We start from the raw sequence: 22,932 nt of genomic DNA, 5'->3' as shown, positions 1-22,932 counted from the left end.
GCTTTAGCTTATCTCTTGGTCAATCTCTGGCTTTTTTCCGGGTTTTTTTGGGTGGGGAGAGGGGATTTCTCTCTTTTTAGATTAGACATTTTCACCTGGGCTAATTCGAAACTACTAAAATGTCTGATATGTCATAACTTCTGGTTTCTCTTTGAACCTTTTTTCCTCTTCCGAGTTCATGAGTTTGTATTCTGGTTAACTCTTTACATACCTTTACTGCTTTTACTATGATGGATAAGATTATTAATTTTGTTTCGTGGAATACAAACGGTTTAAACCATCCAATTAAACAGAAAAAATTTTTCAAGGTATCCCACAGAATGAATGCCCATATTATTTTTGCACAAGAAACTCATGAGAAAAAAGGATAATCAGTGTTTTTTTAGGTTTTGGAAATATCAACAATACCATTCGAATTCCCAGGCTAAAGTGAAAGGAGTTTCTATTTTAGATTCTTCAATTTCATTTGTTCACTACGAAACAATTTCAGGTCTGAATGGTAGATTTTTGTTAATCACTGGCCTTCTCTGTAATAAAGAAGTGGTTATGGTTAATGTTTATGCTCAGAATATTGACTATCCTGAATTTTTTAAACACTTAAAACACTTAATTTTTTAATCGCATCCATTCCCAATTTAAATGGATATTTGTTGATAATGGGAGGAGATTTTATTTGCTGCTTAAATCCTTCAATGGATAGATCTAAGTCTAATCAGGCACTTCCGAATAAATCGGCTACCTTTATTAATTCCTTTATGCTTGATTTTGGAATTTCAGAAATTTGGAGGTTTTTACATCCAAAGGAAAAAGAGTTTTCATTCTTTTCTCATGTTTATCACAGTTATTCTAGAATTGACTGCTTTTTTATTGACTCTCGTTTAATTCCCTCTGTTACTGACTGCAATTACAATACCATTGCCATCTTAGACCATGCGCCCCTGAAACTCTCTCTTAAGTTAATGGATACACCTTCCAGTTTTGGATAATGGCGATTTAATTCTGTATTACTACAAGACTCAGACTGTGAATTTCATTAAGGAACAGATTGACTTCTTCTTTTCAACAAACTCAACAGAAGAAATTTCCAGTGGGGTTTTATGGGATACTTTTAAAGCATACATCTATGGACAGATTATCTCATACTCTGCTGGATTGAAAAAAGGAATTAATAAAGAGATTTGTATGTTGGTTGATAAGATTAAAGCAATCAACAAGATATACTCTATTGCTCCTGGTCAGGAGCTTTATATAAAAAAAAGGGTTGAACTTCAAGTGGAGCATAATTTACTTTTAACATCCTCGATTGAAAATCAATTAATTAAGTCTAGGAGTCAGTTTTATATACATGGTGATAAATCTGGTAAACTATTGGCTAGTCAATTGAAACCTGCTTTGGTTAAACGTCAGATTAATAAAATTCGATTCTCCACCTTGTAGCACATGGAGTAGGTTGCATTCCTAGCGGCTCTCTCTCTTTTAATATATTTTATATCCCACTAACAGATCCCTTTTAGTTTTGATGATTTACTATTTCTACTGAAGGATTTATTATTTTTACTGAAGGGTTTACCACTTAATTACAATGGCAGAAGAAAGTCGTTCTGGTATTGAACTGAGAAGCAGTAAGACTTTCCCTGAAATGGAGCAAACGGAACAAACCAAGAAAACAGAAGGATCTGTTACACTAGCGGGAATATTTTCTTCAATACAAGACATGAAGTCGGAATTCGGATCGCTTAATATTAAAATTGATAAGCTGGCCGGTTCAAACGGGAAGTTTGAAAAAGCTATTTCTACAATTCAAGACTCTCTGAAAAACTTGGACTCTCAACTTCAAATACTTCAGCAGACTACAACCCGAGTTGAGAGTGAGCATGATCTATTCAAGCAAACTATTAAAGATCAAGGAATGAAGATATCTTCAATGGAAAAGAAAATCAATGAAATTACCTCGTAACTATTTAAAATGAAGAAAAGAATGGTTGATTTAGATAGCAGAGGGCTTCGGAGGAATCTGCGTATTCTGGGACTGCTGGAAAATACTGAAGCTGGTGATCTGTTAAAATTCTTTTCAGATATGTTGTACTCACTTTTCAATGAGACCCTCGAAACTAGCCCCTTAATTGACAGAGCTCACAGAATTCCATTTTCTCGGCGTTCAGCCGAATTACATCCTCGAGCAGTTGTACTTTCTTTGCATTATTATACAACTAAAGAAGCTATTATTCGAGAAGCCGGAAAGAAACGGAAATTATTCTTCAATTCAACACAAATTCATATAGTTGAAGATTATCCACCTGAGATCTTTGCCGAAAGGAAGAAATATCGAGAAGTTATGAGTGAAATGTGTAAATTAGATTTAAATCCCTCCCTTCGCTTTCCAGCAAAGCTGATAATTTTTCCTGAAAAAACTCAATCATTGCGAATCTACTCTCCTCAGGAGGGATGGGAGTATATTAAAAACCTTAAAGTTAAACCTACTGAATAAAATATTAAAGTTACTTCGATTACTCAATAGGCAATTATGAAGTATCTGTTGTATGAGTAGTTTATGGAGCTCTTGAGTTAAGTACATGTTATACCTTTTCATTCTCTGGCATGGGACGTGGTCGATTTAATTTTTTTATCTTAATAATTAGTACATATATAACTGTCTTGTAGGGAACCTTTATAGTATTGTACTTTAGTGGTCCATGTAGGACTTGTTGTGTATTAATCTTTTTATTTCTTTTATTTGCTTCAATACTTATAGTTTTAGGTCTGTTATATATATATTCATTTACTTTTCTTTTTCGAGAGAAAGAATATTGTTTATAACATTATTCGCCTGGATGTATTCCTTCTTTTGAATATATGTTTAAGCTACTTTAGCTGATTCTAAGATGGCCGTTGTTGATTATGTTTTTATTAATGTTAGACATAACATTATAGTAGTTGAATTCTGTTTTTACCTTTTATTATGGCTATTTTACATGGGATTTTTTTCTTTTTTTTTATTATACAGAGCTGCAAGATGGAGAACAGGGTCAAAAGTTATTAGTTAGCATGGGACCAGCCTATCGGTTCCTTCATTTCTATCTATTGCGTGGGGGGAGGGGGGAGGGGTCTATTAGAGTAGGTTCTTATCTTGATTGGGCAGTTTTTTTGATGCATTTCTCTTTCGTAAATGCGTCACTCCTTCTGGTTGTACCCGCGCCTTTTGGTTTAATCTGTACTTGCGTAACATTTCTTTTATATAATATTAAACTCAATTTTAAACATGGATGTTAATAAAATCAATATAATATCTTGGAATTGGAACGGTGTCAATCATCCCATTAAGCATAAAAAGATTTTTACGAAATTAAAAACACTTAATGCTGATATTTTTGCGCAAGAAAATCATATACGAAAACAGGATGAGGACAGGTTTTTCTGCTTTTGGAAAGGGCCTTTATTTCACTCGCTATCAGATAGTAAAATAAGAGGTGTTTCTATATTTCTTAGTCCCAAAATCCCTTTTGTACACCTTAATACTACTAATGATTTGATTGGAAGATATTTAATTGTTACTGGTTTATTATGCGAGCAAAAGGTAGCTCTGGTGTGTATGTATACGCACCTAATGTAGATAATTCTGATATTTTTAAGGAACTTTTTTCTGAGTTACCGAATCTCAATGAATATAAGCTGATCATGGGTGGTGACTTTAATTATTTAAATCCAGTGATTGACAGGTCATCAACCAATCTGTCGCTTCCAAATAAAGCGGCAGCTTGTATTAACTCTTTTTTATTAGAATATGTCCTCATCGATATTTGGAGATATAAACACCCTAATGATAAAGATTTCTCTTTTTTTTCTCACACATCCATCATAAATATTCTGGAATTGATTACTTTTTTTTTAGATACACATCTGTTAAACTCCGTTGTTGAATGTAGGTATGAAATCATTGCACTCTCAGATCATGCGCCTTTAAAGTTAACCCTTAAGCTTTCGGATAGATTTTTGAAAATCTCACAGTGGAGATTGAACCCCGTATTGTTACAGGATCTAGCTTTTGTTAATTTTATTAAGGAGCAAATTTCTGTATTTTTTGAATTTAATACAACTTGAAGGAATGTCAAATCTGGTTATATGGGACACCTTGAAATCTTTTCTTAGGGGACAGATAATCTCGTATTCAGCAGCCTTGAGAAAGAAAACTAAAGCGGAATTGTCAGTGCTTATTAATAAAATTAAACAGATAGATAAAGCGTATTCAGTTAAACCTACTGGACCTATATAAAGAAAGGGTCGAACTTCAATCACAGTATGATTTACTTCTAACCTTTCCCATTGAACAGCAAATTTTTAAATCTAGAAGTTTATTTTATATACATGGGGAAAAATCTGCTAAACTTTTAGCGGGTCAGTTAAAGGCTGGGATGGTCAGAAGACAGATTTAAAAAATTCGCTGACCAGATAGAACAGAAACTTTAGATCCTTATGAAATTAATAAGATATTTATGGACTTTTATTCTAATCTTTATAAATCTGAATTCTCTGATAGTATTATGATTATGAATAAATTTTTGCAAAGGTTAAATATACCCCAAATTTCGATTCAAGATGCCGATATGTTAGATGCACCTATTAAACGAGTAGATAACCAAGGCTATATCCTCTATGCAATTAGGTAAAGCTCAGGGACCTGTTGGTTATACGGTAGAATTTTACAAGACCTTTCATGAAATGCTTATACCACATCTTCATCAAACGTTTACCGACTCTACATCCTCTGGGAACCTTCCTAAAACTTTTTATGAAGCACTAATTTCATTGATTCCAAAAAAAGGAAAAGACCCACTGGAATGTGTATCCTATAGACCTATTTCTTTACTGAATGTAGATTTTAAAATTCTCTCTAAGATTCTGGCAAATAGGCTTGAGACTATCTTGCCTAATGTTATCTCAAACGATCAAACAGGATTTATTAAAAATAGGTATTCACATTTGAATATTCGATTATTAAATATTATTTATTCCCCCTCAGCCAAAGAATCAGAATGTATTGTATCTTTGGATGCAGAGAAAGCCTTTGATAAGGTGGAGTGGCCTTTTCTATTTCAGGTTTTGAAGAGGTTCAATTTTGGTCCAGGATTTATTTCCTGGATTAAATTGATTTATCATGCCCCGGTAGCTGCGGTTCTAACTAATAATGAAAAGTCTCCTTACTTTCGATTATATAGAGGTACCCATCAGGGTTGTCCCCTTAGTCCTTTATTATTTAATTTGGCTTTAGAACCACTTGCTATTGCTCTTAGGGATTCTAATTCTGTGCAGGGTATTAGGAGAGGGGATAAATTACATAAGGTTTCATTATACGCGGATGATTTATTAGTTTACATTTCAAATCCTAAGAAATCTATTCCTTCAATGTTATCTATATTTATGGAATTTGGTACTTTCTCTGGATATAAACTTAATTTACATAAAAGTGAATTATTTCCTATTAATAATTATTCTGATTATTATGATCAAATACCTTTTAATATTGCCAAAAACCATTTTACTTACCTTGGTATCAAAATTACAAAAATTTTTAAAGACCTATATAGGTATAATTTCTTCCCTTTAGTTGAATATACTCAACAGGCGCTTTCTAAATGGTCACCTATGTCGATGTCATTGATAGGTCGAATAAATGCTATAAAAATGGTTGTTCTACTGAAATTTTTATATATATTTCAAGCAGTTCCCTCTTTTGTTCCAAAAACATTTTTTGATAAAATAGATACTTTGATTTTATCTTATGTTTGGAATAATAAAAGCTCTAGAGTGAATAAACTTTTATTGCAAAAATCAAAAAAAGATGGAGGACCGGCTTTACCAAACTTTAGATTTTATTATTGGGCAATTAATATTCGCTATAGTACTTTTTGGATTTATGATATAGACGACCAAGATCGTCCTTCATGGTTACAGTTGGAGGAGAATTCAGTAATGGGGTTTTCTTTAGCTTCTTTATTTGGAGCTCCTCTTCCGTTTTCATTCTCCAGAATAGGTAGACAAGCTCTCAACCCTATTGTTAAACATACTTTAAAAATTTGGTTTCAATTTCATAGATTTTTTGAATTAAATGATTTTTTACTTTCTAGTAATGTTTATTCTAATTTCTTTTTTAAATCATCAACTTTGGATAAGGCTTTTTTAACATGGAAAATTAAGGGAATAAAAACTTTTTTAGATTTGTTTTTACAAGACTGTTTAATGTCTTTTTCACAGTTAATGGATAAATATGATATCTATAATACACATTTTTTCAGGTATTTACAGGTTAGGAATTTTTTACATGATTTTTTACCGAATTACCCCTTGGCCTGCTCTTCAAATTTGTCTTATGTTATTTTTCAGTTTAAACCTTTTCAAAAACGATTAATAGCTATCACTTATAAACAGTTAATGAATGCTCGCATGTCGCCTAATGATAAGGTTCAACGTACCTGGGAAGTAGAGCTTCAACATTTACTTTCAGATAATCAATGGAGTAAAATTTATTATTTAGTCAATAATTCATCTATCTGCGCACACCATATCTTAATTCAGTTTAAGATAGTACATAGATGTCCAAAGATAAATTGGTGCATAATTTTTCTGAATATAAGCCCTACTTGTGACAGATGTAATGCAGAAATAGCTACTCTAACTCATATGTTTTGGTCATGTGTAAGTTTAAATAATTTTTGGAGGGATGTGTTTGGAATATTATCTAAAGTTATAGATATGGATGTTCAACCTAATCCACTTACAGCAATTTTTGGGATTATTCCAGAGGAAGCAAGCAAAGTGTCTGCTTCTGCCCAACATGTGATAGCTTTTTCAACTTTACTGGCTAAAAGAGCTATTTTGCTACATTGGAAAGAATCTAACCCACCTACTGTTTTCTATTGGCTCTCCTCCATTATGTCATGTCTAAGCTTGGAGAAAATTAGAAGCCGGACATTTGATACATCCTTTAATTTTGAACAAGTCTGGCGACCCTTTATTCAATATTTTCACATGATTTAATTTATTTTTCTTTATTCTCTTTGGGGAAAATCCTTATCCATGAAGGTTCGGAGATGACTGGAAGGATGTGTTTTTTTTCTCTTTTTTTCTAATTTTATCCTCAATTGGACTGCCCAATCTTTCTTTTTCTTTCCTTTTTTTCTCAATTTTTTTTGTTTTTTGTTTCAGTTTAGTTAGTAGGTTTTTATCAATAAAATTTCCAATCTTTTTTTTCATGATTGTTATGAGGAGTTGTAGTTTTTTTTTGACCATTGTATATATAACAGCATAATATTTTACTTATTTGATTTTGATATTATATACTTTTTTTTACTATTGCTGTTTTTATGTCTTTTATATTATCTACTTGCTAAACTCCTCTTCCGATTTATATATTCTTTATTTGGAAATCAATAAAAAAAAGATTGAAAAAAAATTAATAAAATTCGTAAAGGAGATGGAACTATGACGGTTGATCATGATGAGATAATCAAATCTTTTCAAGAATTTTACGCCTCCTTATATCAATCAGAATCTCCTGATGACCCCACTATAATGCATGAATTCTTAAGGAAATTGAATGTTCCGAAATGATCATCCAATGAACGTTTAGTGTTAGATGCTCCTATTACGGAACAGGAAATAAAAGATGCTATTTCTTTGATGAATTCAGGTAAAGCTCTTGGCCCAGATGGTTATACAGTAGAATTTTTAAAATCCTTCTCTACTATACTTTCTCCCTAGTTATGTAGAATCTTTAAGGATGCATTATTTATAGGTAAATTACCACAATCTTTTTATGGTGCGTCTATTTCCTTAATTCTTAAAAATGATAAAGATCCCACTGTGAATGAGCATCATATAGGCCTATATCCTTATTGAATGTAGATTCTAAGATCTTTTCGAGAATAGTGGCAACTAGATTGGAGAATGTATTGCCTCGAATTATTTCGGTTGATCAGACCGGATTCATTAAAAACCAGTATTTGTCCTTTAATATTAAGAGATTAATGAATATTGTTTATACTTCCTTATCTAGAACTCCAGAATGTGTCATCTCATTGGATGCCGAGAAAGCGTTCAATAGAGTTGAATGGCCATAGTTACTTAGTAAGCTTGAGAAATTTAATTTTAGCCTGCAGTTTATATCTTGGGTTAAATTGATATATTATGCCCCTACGGCTTCAGTACTTACCAATAATATAAGATCTTTTTTTCAGTTGTTTCGTGGCACTAGCCCATTATTATTTGATATTGCCCTGGAACCTTTAGCTGTTGCTATTCGTGATTCACCTTCTATATTTGGCATTTCCCACGGGAATTCGATACATAAGTTATCATTATACACTGATGATTTGTTATTATATATTTTGAATCCTGAGAAATCCATTCTTGCTGTTATATCCTTGCTTGCTCAGTTTAGTAACTTTTCTGGTTACAAACTGAATCTTAGTAAGAGTGAACTTTTCCCTTTAAATATGCAAGTTCCAATTTATAAATGTTTACCATTTAGATTGGTCACGGATTATCTTACTTATAATATTACTGAAAAATATAAGGATTTATTTAACATAAATTTTTTTACCTTTAATAGACCAGGTTAAACAATCGCTTACTAAATGATACTCTGTCTATATCATTGATTGGTCGAATTAATGCTATTAAAATGCTATTAAAATTTTTATCTTTTCCAAGCAGTACCAATCTTTATTCCTAAATCCTTTTTTGATACTATTGACTCTAAAATTTTGTCTTATATATGGCAGAATAAAAATCCTAGGCTAATTAAAAATATTTGCAGAAATCCAAAAGGAACGGTGGCCTGGCACTGCTGAATTTAAGATTTTATTATTGGGCAATTAATATTTGATATTTAATATTTTGGACACAAGATGTGGATATTATTGTCAGTCCACAATGGGTCAACCTTGAATATAATTCTGCACAAAGATTTTCATTGGTTTCTATCTTAGGGACTTCACTTCCCTTGGTTCTTTCTAAATTGAATAAACAAATGGTTAATCCAATAATTAAACATACATTACAAATATGGTTTCAGTTTCATAAATTTTTTGGCTTGAATAAATTTATCAAGTCCTATTATATAATTTTTTTTCAACCCTCTGTCATGGATCAAGCCTTTCTGGTTTGGAAAACGAAGGGTATAATATGTTTTTGTGATTATTTTTGGATAATTGTTTTATGTCTTTTGAACAATTGTCTAATAAATATGATTTGCCTAGATCCCATTTTTTTTAGATACTTACAGATTAGAGATTTTTTGAATACGATGTTACCTACTTTTCCGATTTCATATCCAACCAATATCATGGAAAAAATTTTAGGCTTAAACCCCTATCAAAAGGGTTTAATAGCAATCATCTATGATATGATTATGAATATACAGTTAGATATATCCGATAAAGTTTAAAATGAATAGAAGGAACTTCAGCTTTCTTTACCTTTAGAGAAATGGGAGAAAAAATTTCAATTAGTTAATTTTTCTTCTATTTGTGCTAAGCATACGTTAATTCAATTTAAAGTGGTACATAGGGCTCATACGTCTAAAGATAAATGAGCTCGTTTTTACTCTCATATAAATCCGATTTGTGATGGATGTCATTCTGAGGTAGCCTCTCTGACTCATATGTTTTGGTCTTGCCCTTTTTTGGAAAAATTTTGGAAAGATATTTTTGATACATTTGCTACAGTTTTTCACATTGATTTACAACCTCACCCTATCACTGCAATTTTTGGCTTACCAATGATTGATTTGCCCTCTGCAGCTCGGTGGATGATTGCATTTGCTACTTTAATGGCTAGAAGATCTATTTTATTGAATTGGAATGAGATGAATCCTCCAACGACATCTCAATGGTTTTCCCAAACCATATCCTGTTTAAACCTAGAAAAAATTATAAGTGGTACCTTTGATCCCTTGGTTAAATTTGAGGAAACTTGGAGGCCTTTTATTCAATACTTTCATAGAATGTAATTTGACCTTTTCCGATTCCTTTATATTATTCATTAATTTAAGTAGAGGAGCTGAGTTGATGACACTAATGATTTTATTTGATATAATAGAATAGCCCAGCATTGTTTAGTTTTGTTTAGTTTATTTTGTTCTTGATTTTTCAATTTGGGGTTTTTTCCATCTTTTTATTTCTTTGTATCTTGTTTACATCAAGGGTTTGGGAGGTCAATTATATTGGTGTTACCTATAGTTTTTACTCGCATGTTAATTGCCAACAATGTAATCCTACTCCCTTTGTACTATTATGACCATTGTAATGTTCTCGCTCGGGTGTAACAGAACACCGAACTAAACATCGAGGTAAACCGTAGTCAATGAAAACAAGGTCGCAGCAAGATTAACCATTTAACTGTTCACTCTTCACATTAACGTATGGTGAAAACTGTTGATAAAACAATACAAGATTGGTACAGTATTTGTTTCCTTCTTGATATCACATTTACATTGTAAATACTTGTAAAAGTAAACTACAACTATATTACATTAAAGTGCAGCATACAGTCAGAATCTACCTACGCCATTGACTGCTTTAAATACACTTCAACACAAACTATCCGCAACTCTTTAACAAAAACATAAACCTTATCGACCGTCGTTACTTTTAACGGAATCAGCGTTAACATTTTAATTCAACATATCGATTATCTCATGACTTACAGCGTTGTTTTCACTGTGATTTCTAATGCATACAGAGACAATTTTCTTGCGCTGGTCTCACACGTGTGAGCGCCCCCACCCTTGCGTTTATCCCAAACCGGTATTTTCCCACGAGACATGGCGAAACTGGATGTGATGTCATTGCATGCTGCGATATATTACAGACAACGAATTTACTTAAACAATCCTAACTTTAACTAAAAAATGCTAACACACGAATTACTAAGCGAAAATATTGTAAACTAAATAACTGCCATAAAGGCAGCACAACCATCATGTATTTGTCTTTGAAAATTTCAATAAAATGATTGAAAAAGAAAGAAAGAATAATAAAAGGTGTAGAAATTTAGATGGGGATCTCTCCAGAGATTAGTCATTCAGCTGTGCTGCAAGTAATTGAGATTGCAATTTTAATTACATGGTTAAGGAATAGGGAAAAAAAGGCAGACAAATTGAGTTAAGAAATGGATCATCTATCTTCATCCCATCTTCTCCCTCCCACCAATTTTATCCAGTGATCCACTGCTTGATGTGGAGCTCAAGCCCTCTACGGATTAGCCATTGGATCTTATAGTGGGAGATTGTGAGGGGCCTGGAACTGGCTTCAGTGTCTCCGGGTCAGTGTAAACAAAATAATCCCTCAGTTCTACTTCTGACTCTAATAGATGCACGAGTGAGAACATGAAGTAAGGATGGGATCTGGTTTCATTGGAACACCTTCCCCACTGCTGGAGGGTCTGGTCATAGTGGGGAAAGGTGAAGGTGATCAGTGCCATGGAAATGTATCCATGTTATAAGGCATTTATTTGTCTGCCTCCATCTCTCATTCATCTGCCACTGTCTCCCAACTTCCCTTCCAGTCTCATTCCTCTTCCCTAGCTGCCTGTCATCTTACATCCCTCAATCTGTCCTTCTCTTTATAGTGGCCACTTCCCTCTCCACTCTACCCTGATGCAGGGTTTTGACCTGAAATATCAACAATTCCTCTCCTCCCTCAGATGTTGTTCAACCCACTGAGTTCTTCCAGCAGATTGTTGCTGTGGATCAACCATGGTTTGAAAGAATGGTCTACTATTCTAAAGTGGGGATTATTCCAGACCTGATTCATGGTCTGTGCAGAATGAACAGATGTTAGTACAGTTAACCTCTGCAGTCCTGGAGGGGAAACTCCCAAGTTTATGGTGACTCCAATCACTTACCTGGGGCACACTGGAGGATAGAGTATGCACATATTGACCAGGGAGGAAGGGTAAAATGAGTGTTTGCAGGTCGGTAAGTTGAACTTCAGTGCCTGGCAAATAATCGCAGTCAATAGATCTAGGAAAAATGTGCTGAATGGCCAGTGTGGTAAATTTGATCATCTAAAGTCAATAGATGAACAAAATCTATGTAAAATAATGCAGTATATTCTGAAGTAAATTCTATTTAAACATTGTCGTCTTGACTTAAATCATATTCTCTGCTATTCTTAGATTGATTTGACACTTCTACCTAAGCAACTTTTCAGAATGCTGCCTTCCACTTTATTTTGCAACCATTTCTTCTGGATACTGGACAGCAGGTGTCCTCCAGTCCATTGCCTTACTCAACTAGTTTCTACTTGTTCTGAGTCTACTTCACCAAACAAAATCTTTTAATTGCCATCTATTTCTTGGAATCATCTAAATATCCTCCTGATTTTGAAACTTAGCTTCGTGTTCTCTTTTTCGGTCTTTCTCAGCTTGGCGGGCTGCAGTTTGACAAGGAACTCCGTTCGCTAGTGGCGTACCTGACATCGGTAATCACTTGGACCATCCGCGATAAGTTTGCTCGTCTCTCTCAGATGGCAACGATACTGAATTTGGAAAGGGTGAGTGTCTTGTACAAGATTCAGTAAGTGGCTTGGGTGAAGGCTCAGAGGGAGTACCTTTCATGTTCTCAGGGATGTTCCCAAGCTGTTGAACTTCTTTTGAAGTGCAGTCACGGAGTTGGGAATAATTCACAGAGAGAAGGGCATAGTTAAAGGGCAGAATGTACAGGCTGGCAGGCTTCCTAGTGGGATCAATAATAATAAGCTCTCTGCTGTTCACAATTTAGATGTTATGTAAAGATTTGTATCCTGTGAAGTTCAAATGGATGAGGAGTAATCTTAGTGAAACATGGGTTCCCTAGGGGGCAACACAGGATAGATGCTAAGCAGTTACCATTAATGGGGGCATAGTTACAGGAATGGTCACCTTGAGCCAGAAATTCAGGCCATTTCTCCTTTTCTCATGCACTGTGACCTTTTTGTTGATGAAAGCTGCATGTCATGTTTCAAAACTGACCTTCTCATTAGAAGGTTTAGTGCCTGTTTTAATATGCTTTTGATTCCAAAGCTCCCTCAGTGTCCCATTGGATAAATGCTTCTCAATGACCAGACGTTCTGAAGTGTGGGATTATCACTTCCAAAATCTTGCAGTCATTCTCCGATACCAGGGATCCTTTCAATTAGAACACATCCATTTCTATCTGTTCTCCCACTTACACTGTCACAATAGCCATCTTTAGTATGGCTATTTTTGCATGGCTATATATAGTATGTTGTGGCAACCTTGTAATCTACTCCATAATCAGGTGTAAACATTCCCTCATACGTAGCTCCTTTTTTTCAATCCATGTGCTTATCTAAGAGTCTTGTAAATGTCCCCAATGTATCAGTCTCTACCACTGCCCCTGGCAGAACATTCCAGACACCTACCATTCTGTGTATTAAAAATCAAACTACCTCAGACATCTCCCCTAAACTTTCCTCCACTCACCTGAAAAGGATGTTTTCTGGTGTTAGCAGTTCTCACCCTGGGAAAAAGATGCTGGCTGTGTGCTTTGTCTATGCTTTTTATAATCTTTTGTACTCACTAATAAGTCACCTCTGATCCTTCTTTGCTCCAAAGAGAGAAGCTCCAGCCCTAACTTGGTTGTAATGTGTTCCAGGCTTTTGGCAAAGTGTGGATTTGCAGTGAATGTCTCTTCTCATTTTCTGTCTCATCAGGTCACTGAGATCTTGGATTACTGGGGCCAAAACTCTGGGCCATTAACCTGGCGTCTCACCCCTGCTGAGGTGCGCCAGGTACTTGCTCTCCGGAATGACTTCCGTAGCGAGGACATCAAGAGGCTCCGCTTGTAGTGTCAGCAGCTAGAAGGACTTCACAGGGTTGGTTGTTCCATATCCTCTTGGAGCAAGATGCAGACCTTCTTATCTCCAGACAGTGAGACCTGAGCTTATCGACACAGTCTGGTATGCACTGAAAATTTCTCCCACACTTTCCTTCCCTTAATAGGATGTTCCTTGAGCATTATTTCAACAGTGTCCTTGAATGTGGCTCAAGATGAGCTCTACGGCCATGCAGTTTCATGCCCTGCTGTGGAGTTAAAGGGAGTTACTCCATGATACTTGCAGTCTGCTCTTGAGGCTTTGCTTTAGGTTGCAGCTGATAGAGTTGGTTTGCTTCCAGAGTATGATTCCTAGGCTTTTCAGAGCAGTCTGTTACTGTGCTCATTCCAGACCAGAAGGAGAGCGATTCCACCCTGTGACGTGCTGTGCTGTCTAGTCTTTCTGGATTAACAGAAGTACTGCATCTAAATTCAACACGTGACCATCGAACTTCTACATGCTGTTCAGTGAATCCTGTTAGAAAATGTGGGCGTGGATTAAATGTCTGTAGGTATGACTGGTCCGGTGGTGTTGGGAGAAGCTGCTGGTACTCACTATGGGGAATGATCTATCTGGTGAAGTGCCGGAGATCGGAATCCAGCTTAGAACAAGTACAGGTCTGGACTGGGATGTGAGCCCACAACCTCAGGAATCAGAGTGGTACTTAGTCAGGATTAACTCACCCAGTCCAATTTATACTAATTGTCACAACGGGCATACTGTTATTTGCAGATTTCACTGACATCGTCAGAACCATATTTGAATGCCAGACACAGGTGAAGCATTCACTTGGCTTACTTAACGAGACGTTAAGGATTTCATTATTTAACATCACGTGTTGAACACTATCACAGTGATCAACATCAAGCAGGTGCATGGTCCGTGGGCACACTATTAAATATAAATGGTGTCAGAATTAACTGGAAACTGACTGCAAAGATTTGGGTTTGGAAAATAATCACAGAGAGGAATCATGTTAATATTTCAGTTTGACATTGGCTCAGTGCTTGTCACCATATCTCCAATAATGTATGTTGTTATGCCCAACTGCTGCAGCAACCCTGCATTGTAAAGTGCACAAGTGAATATGGACATTAAAATCACTTTCTGGAAATGCATCATTCTACCACAAGCTTTGCAGAAATGGTATCTCAGTGGTTAGCTGTTCAAAGAAGTGCTTCAAGCAAAGAGTAAAACAAAACAAAATATTGCAGTTGATCGAGACCTGAAGTGAAAACAGAAATAGTCAGAGAAACTCAAGGCATTGGCTTAAAGCACAAATGCTTCCTCTGCAAACTGACTTTGCATGTTCCACATTTTGTGTTCAGTATGTTGTGATGTGTTACTCAGTGTCAAATTTCCTGCCACTGGAAATAAACTATTATTTGTGTAGCTTTGCTTTATTTTTTCAAATTTGCATTTACAAAAAAGTTGAAATGAATATTTCTTGACTTCATTGAATCTTTTTCAGTGCCTAATTTGACATTAATTTCAACTGCTACTCTTCTAACTCGTTCCCTTATGATCACCTCGGTTAAGGAAATAAGTTATTTGCTCTCTCCACTCATATTCTGCCTCTGCAGTGATCTACTTCAATTTGGCATTCTAACCTTGCATTAGGGTTTACCCTCCTGACAGAGGTGTGATATCTGCAGTATGGGTTAGTTTATATGTCCGCTAGAACTTTCAAACACTGTTATTCTGAAATTTGATAACTAAACATACAAGCACCTAATGTTCTGCGATTCATCTTTTAACAGAATTTATCCAGTAGGCTTATTCTGAGCCACAGTGGTTGGTGTCCTCTGTCAGTGTCTTTGTAACTTAAACAAATATCACACAATTTTAGCTCACTGAATAAATGCCAAGTTCTCTTATACAGAATATCTTGTATTAACGGACAAATTGTTACTGTAGGATTTGAATTTGTGGCATATGTACCATAAATTCCGGTGTATAAGCTGAGGATTTGGCCCTAAATTTTGGTCCTAAAATTAGGGGGTCAGCTTAGACAGAGGGTGCCAACTTTGGAAAAACGAATACAAGGAAGGCAGGTTGGATTTATTGGTTGGTTTTGAGTCAAATTGGTTCCACTGTCGATGCATGAATTCTTTGGTTTGTTTAAACTCACATCTCGTGGCTGGTGCACGGACATCAAATCATTCCTTTAGCAAAATCAACAACCTTCAGCTTGAAGTCAGCATCACATCGCATTTGTTTTAATCTTTTGTACATGGTGGTCACAAACTCAGTACTGAGTACACGTACTGATCCCGCCACCCAATGTTACGAGATTACGATGGGCACTAAATGGTTTCACGGGGGTTACATTTCAGAGGATTCTTTTCCTTTGGAAACCTAATCCAAAATTTCTCTGCCTGATTTATTTATTAAGAATTCACCTATAACGCTCTGCAATGTGTGGGCCTGTTTCCTTAGCAGGTACCGGTTCACAAAATTTCCAGGGTCCAGATCCGGCAAAGCTGAGTACCAGCATGTGAGATCTTGTGATTTTTTTCTGGTTAAATCAAAAACCTCTACAAAAGGGGACGGCTTATACAAAGGCAACATGAAAAAGTCACTTTTTAAACCTTGAAAATGGGGTGTCGGCTTATACTCCAGAATATACGGTATTTCAGCCTTAAGTATAAGTGCCTATAAAAAGTATCCCCCTCCCCCCTCCCCCCGGAAGTTTTCATGTTCTATTGTTTTACAACATTGAATCACAGTGGATTTCTTTTTCTTTTTAAAACTTTTTATTAATATTTAAACATGGGCATAATAATAGTAATACAGAGAGATTGGGAATACATAGTTAATAAACAGTTTATACAAGTATAAGCTATAGATAACACAGATGTACTAAGCCTCCCAAACTCTTGATGTACTTAACATGATAGAAAAAAAAACATACCAAAAAAACCCCCAAATTAGAAATTAAAAAAAATAAACAAAGCTGGGCTATTATCTTACAACTGATACAATCAATAATGTCAATAACTCCACTCCTCTATCCAAATATGTAAGGATAATTAAAAAGGATTCGGAAAAAGTCAAATTACATCATTTGAAAGTTTTGAATAAATGGTCTCCAAGTTCCTTCGAATTTAACTGAAGGGTCAAAAATGACACTTATGATTTTTTTTAGATTTAAACAATATATAGTTGGGAAAACCATTGGAATGTAGTAGGAGGATTAATCTCCAATTCAATAAAATGGATCTTCTGGCCATTAATGGCCATTAATCCGACGAGCTGAAGAGGAAAAATAACTATTTTCCACCATTGGTAAGCCAAAAACTGCAGTAATAGGATGAGGATGTTAATACGCAAAACTGTTGAAATAATATCAAAAATACCTTTCCAATATTTCTCCAAAAAAGGACAAAACCAGAACATATGAGTCAAAGAGGCTACTTCCGAAAGACATCTATCACAGATAGGATTTATATGGGAGTTAAAACGAACGAGCTTGTCTTTAGACATGTGGGCCCTCACAGTGGATTTAATTTGTTTTTTTGACACTGATCAACAGAAAAAGTCTTGTGTCAAAGTGAAAACCGATTTCTACAAAGTGATCCTAAATGTTTTACAAATATAAAACACAAAATTGATTGCATTAAGTATTCACCCCCTTCAAGTCAATATTTAGTAGATGCAACTTTGGCAGTAATTACAGCCTTGACTGTGTGTAGATAGGCCTCTATCAGCTTTGCACATCTGGACACTGCAATTTTTCCCCATTCTTCTTTACAAAATTGCTCAAGCTCTGTTAGATTGTATGGGGATTGTGAGCGAACAACCCTTATCAAGTCTTGCCACAAATTCTCAATTGGATTAAGGTCTAGACTCTGGCTTGGCTCCTGCAGGACATTAACTTTGCTGTTTTTAAGCCATTCCTGTGTAGCTTTGGCTTTATACTTGGGGTCATTGTCTTGCTGGAAAGCAACTCTTCGCTCAAGTCGCAGTTCTCTTGCAAACAACATTAGGTTTTCCTCCAGGATTTCCCTGTATTTTGCTGCATTCATTTTACCCTCTACCTTCACAAGCCTTCCAGGGCCTGCTGCACTAAAGCATCCCCAGAGATGATGCAGCCACCACCATGCTTCACATTAGGGATGGTGTGTTTATGATGATGTGCAGTGTTTGGCTTATGCCAACATAGCGTTTAGTTTGATGGCCAAAAAGCTCAATTTTGGTTTCATCAGACCATAGAACCTTCTTCCAACTGACTTCAGTGTCTCCCTCATGCTTTTTGGCAAACATTTGCCAAGATTTTTTGAGTTTTTTTTCCAACAGTGGCTTTGTCTGCCACTCTCCCATCTCAACCACTGAAGCTTGTAATTCCTCCAGAGTTGTCATAGGTCTCTTGGTGCCCTTCTTCACTAGTCTCCTTCTTGCATGGTCACTCAGTTACTGAGGTAGCCTGCTCTTGGCAGAATTACAGCTGTACCGTATTTTTCCATTCCTTGATGATTGACTTAACAATCATCTCCACCTCCTGACTTGTGCTTTCAACAACCTTTTCGTGGAGTTGCATGGAGTGTTCTTTTGTCTCCATGTTATAGTTTTGCTTGGACCTTCCAGGTACAGGTGTATTTTTACTACAGTCAATATTCAGGGATTCATATTTGAACCTGGATGAGTATGCTGTAGTTGTTACCAACTTCATTAAAACCTGTGTGGATGAGTGTATGCCCACAAAGACTTACAGTACATTCTTGAACTAAAAGCCGTAGATGAACCAGGAGGTACGTCATCTGCTGAAGGCATTCAAGTCTGGCGATCCAGGCCTGCACTAGAAAACCAAATATAATTTGTGAAGGGCTGTTTCAAGAGTGAAGAGACAACTTTTAATGAGGTTGGAGGTGACATTGGATGCACGGCAACTCTGGCAGGGTTTGCAAGACATTACTTCCAGCAAAGTGAAACCCAATAGCATGAATGGCAGCGATGCTTCACTACCAGATGAACTCAATGATTTCTATGCCTGCTTTGAAAGAGAGAACACAACTACAGCTGTGAAGATCCCTGCTGCACCTGATGACCCTGTGATGTCTGTCTCAGAGGCCAATGTTAGATTGTCTTTAAAGAGAGTGAACCCTCGCAAAGTGGAAAGTCCCGATGGAGTACCTGGTAAGGCTCTTAAATCCTGTACTAACAACTAGCAGGAGTATTCAAGGACATTTTCAACCTCTCATGGCTCGGGTGGAAGTTCCCACTTGCTTCAAAAAGGCAATAATTATACCTGTGCCTAAGAAGGAGAATAATGTAGGCTGCCTTAATGACTATCACCCGGTCTCACCAATATATAAAAGGCCACACCGGGAGCACTGGACACAGCATACCATACCAGCCGACTCACAGGTGAAGTGTCGCCTCACCTGGAAGGACTGTCTGGGACCCTGAATGGTGGTGAGGAAGGAAGTGTAAGGGCAGGTGTAGCAGTTGTTCCGTTTACAAGGATAAGTACCAGGAGGGAGATCGGTGGGAAGGGATGGGGGGATGACGAGTGGACTGCATCCGGTGCTCCCGGTGTGGCCTTTTATATATTGGTGAGACCCGACGCAGACTGGGAGACCGTTTCGCTGAACACCTACGCTCGGTCCACCAGAAAAAGCAGGATATCCCAGTGGCCACACATTTTAATTCCACGTCCCATTCCCATTCTGATATGTCTATCCATGGCCTCCTCTATTGTCAAAATGAATCCAAACTCAGGTTGGAGGAACAACACCTTTTCTACTGGCTGGGTAGCCTCCAACCTGATGGCATGAACATTGACTTCTCTAACTTCTGTTAATGCCCCTCTTCCCCTTCTTACCCCATCCCTGACATATTTAGTTGTTTGCCTGTTCTCCATCTCCCTCTGGTGCTCCCCCCCCCCCCCTTCTTTCTCCTGAGGCCTCCCGTCCCATGATCCTTTCCCTTCTCCAGCTCTGTATCACTTTTGCCAATCACCTTTCCAGCTCTTAGCTTCATCCCACCCCCTCCGGTCTTCTCCTATCATTTCGCATTTCCCCCTCCCCCCCACTACTTTCAAATCTCTTACTATCTTTCCTTTCAGTTAGTCCTGATGAAGGGTCTCGGCCCAAAACGTCGACAGTGCTTCTCCCTATAGATGCTGCCTGGCCTGCTGTGTTCCATCAGCATTTTATGCCTGAACTATGAATCAAGATGCAAGCCGCTCAAACTTCATTTACTTCATCCCATCTGAACTGTAGAAAAAATATTTACTTCAGGTTAACTTCTTTTGATGTGTGAGGTAGCTTTGGCAAAGTTCTGATTTATTTGTCATCTCATAATAATTAACTATACAAACCAAAACTAATAATAACAGATGCCTTGAACTGTGATGTAATCAAGTTGTTTTCCTTAATTCATGATGGAAAGTTTTGGTTGGTCAAGTAGAAACAGGTATCTTGGGTAACTGGTGTGGGATATGAGCGTCAATCTGGTCCAGTCATGCGCACGGTGAGTCCTGTCTCATCAACTTGCACCTCGTGGATGCTGAAGTTCCCCAAGCCCTGCAGTGAGGACAAAGTTCAGAGTCATTAGCATCTTTCTTTGACCTTCCCACCAAGTGAGCTTCCTATAGATTTTGAGCTAGGATTCCAACTTGCGTAAGACAGGGAGCCTGGCACATTATGATACAAGATGGTTTTCAATACATTGCCATCAGACACAGGACAGAAGAGGATAGTAAAATATGGATTATTTCATAGAGAAAGATTTTTAATTTTTAGGTTGGATTTTAGTATGAGGACAGAGCAGACCTCACTGGAAATGGAAAGTCAAAAATTGGTGAGTGAGGCTGGGACTTGAAGGGCAAGTTAACAATATAACCATATAACAATTACAGCACGGAAACAGGCCATCTCGGCCCTTCAAGTCCGTGCCGAACGCTTAAACTCTTACCTAGTCCCACCTACCTGCACTCAGCCCATAACCCTCCATTCCTTTCCTGTCCATATACCTATCCAATTTTACTTTAAATGACAATACTGAACTTGCCTCTACCACTTCTACTGGAAGCTCGTTCCACACAGCTACCATTCTCTGAGTAAAGAAATTCCCCCTCGTGTTACCCTTAAACTTTTGCCCCCTAACTCTCAACTTACGTCCTCTTGTTTGAATCTCCCCTACTCTCAATGGAAAAAGCCTATCCACATCAACTCTATCTATCCCCCTCATAATTTTAAATACCTCTATCAAGTTCCCCCTCAACCTTCTACGCTCCAAAGAATAAAGACCTAACTTGTTCAACCTTTCCCTGTAACTTAGTTGCTGAAACCCAGGTAACATTCTAATAAATCTCCTCTGTACTCTCTCTATTTTGTTGACATCTTTCCTATAATTCGGTGACCAGAACTGTACACAATACTCCAAATTTGGCCTCACCAGTGCCTTGTACAATTTTAACATTACATCCCAACTCCTATACTCAATGCTCTGATTTATAAAGGCCAGCATACCAAAAGCTTTCTTCACCACCCTATCCACCTGAGATTCCACCTTCAGGGAGCTATGCACCAATATTCCTAGATCACTCTGTTCTACTGCATTCCTCAATGCCCTACCATTTACCATGTATGTCCTATTTTGATTAGTCCTACCAAAATGTAGCACTTCACACTTATCAGCATTAAACTCCATCTGCCATCTTTCAGCCCACTCCTCTAACTGGCCTAAATCTCTCTGCAAGCTTTGAAAACCTACTTCATTATCCACAATGCCACCTATCTTAGTATCATTACTAAGTTACCTTCTAAAAGATCGACAATTTCTTCTGCTGTCTACACTCAGTTTGCAGGCAGCTCCTGTGAAGTCTGTCAGAACAGAGTTGATCCGTGCAGTGCCCAAAACCTGTTCCATCATCCAATTCTGTTGATTAGCCTTAATCAAATTGCTCTGCCCATAATATCTAATCATTCCACATTTGTAAGCTAGCTTACTCCATGTGTTTCTAATGAAAGGGAATGTAAGTTATGTAAATGCATCCTGTTCTGGTAGTGTGACCTCAGCAGCTTTCTGGTGGAACTGCTTTCTGTCTGCTCTTGCTAAAGATGCTAACTTCATAAGTTTCTGTCAGGATAGAGAGAATTATTCCCAGCTGCTCTGACACCCTCTCGCTGGCTCGCTGAAGAGCGGGACTTCAAGGACATAGCAACAGCTTTCCTGTTACTATGGATAATAAACATTACATGGGAAAATCCAAACAAAACAAAGAACTAAGTGACCACAACAGATTTGGGTGTGGGGGGGGGGGGGGTGGTCAATGGGTGTATCACCATAGAGTCTCACACTGCAGACTTTAAGTTATTTGGCATCAGCTAGGAGACTAGGGTTAGAGGAAAGATCATGTCCCTGGAGATGAAAGGAGGTTGTGTGGAGTGGGAGGGAATGACGTCAGATGAAGAATACCTGGGCCGAGGGAGCTGGATGGAAGACAGAGATAGCAGTGGTGCGGTAAACAATTTATTGGTGGGGGCTGGATGGAGGTTTGGAAAAAAGGTTGAGAGTTGAGAGTGTTGTTTTAAAAGGATCTTTTGTAACAGTTGGGAGGTCAATGGGCATTGGAGAGGGAGTCAAAAATAGGGCTTTGATTCTCTCTGTGAACCTTCCCTTCACCCTTCTACCAGCAAACCTTCATCACTTCAATAATCTCTCTCTGACATCCTTGATCCAATCCTCAGTGCTTCCTCTCCTACCTCCCCTGCAGTGTCAGGACATCATGGAAGAAATTTGACTGAGTGCAACTCATTGTGGGCAGCAGCCTGGGTTATTCAGCAGGTTCTGTCATGACTTAGTGGGTGTTGAATTTGGCTTTCCCTGGTATAGACACTGTTCCACCACTCAATAAAATCAGGGCTGGTCTCTGATGGTAGATCAATGGACATTGAACATAGAACAAAATCAATAATCCCTCCTGCATACCCCTCTGTTTTCCGTTCATTCATCCATGATCCTATCTAAGAGTTTCTTAGGTGCTCCTAATGTATCTGCCTCTACCACCACCCCTGGCAGGGCTCTCCGTAAAAAAAACATACCTCTGCCA

At 37.3% G+C, this 22,932-nt stretch overlaps 2 protein-coding genes across 5 annotated transcripts in view; one reads left to right on the top strand and one right to left on the bottom strand.

The window, feature by feature from the left end:
• Positions 1–15,266, top strand: part of cog4 (component of oligomeric golgi complex 4) — a 108,441-nt gene extending 93,175 nt beyond the window's left edge. The window contains exons 18-19 of the mRNA XM_073069678.1: positions 12,423–12,551; positions 13,713–15,266. Of these exons, the coding sequence (XP_072925779.1) occupies positions 12,423–12,551; positions 13,713–13,847 (264 nt within the window). The 3' untranslated portion in view covers positions 13,848–15,266. The remainder of the gene's footprint in view (positions 1–12,422; positions 12,552–13,712) is intronic.
• Positions 15,267–16,652: 1,386 nt separating this feature from the next.
• Positions 16,653–22,932, bottom strand: part of fcsk (fucose kinase) — a 387,988-nt gene continuing 381,708 nt past the window's right edge. For 3 of the 4 annotated variants that reach the window (XM_073069669.1, XM_073069671.1, XM_073069670.1), the window contains exon 24: positions 19,852–20,401. In XM_073069669.1, the coding sequence (XP_072925770.1) occupies positions 20,324–20,401 (78 nt within the window). In that variant the 3' untranslated portion in view covers positions 19,852–20,323. Of the gene's footprint in view, positions 18,673–19,851; positions 20,402–22,932 lie in introns of those variants that run through there. The other variant, XR_012101869.1, reaches the window with a different exon arrangement.

The sequence above is a fragment of the Hemitrygon akajei genome, chromosome 17 (genome assembly GCF_048418815.1).
Source record: "Hemitrygon akajei chromosome 17, sHemAka1.3, whole genome shotgun sequence".
In the NCBI taxonomy this organism is placed as follows: domain Eukaryota; kingdom Metazoa; phylum Chordata; class Chondrichthyes; order Myliobatiformes; family Dasyatidae; genus Hemitrygon; species Hemitrygon akajei.
The sequence above is the reverse complement of the archived record's forward strand: the minus strand, read 5'-3'. Positions and strand labels throughout refer to the sequence as shown.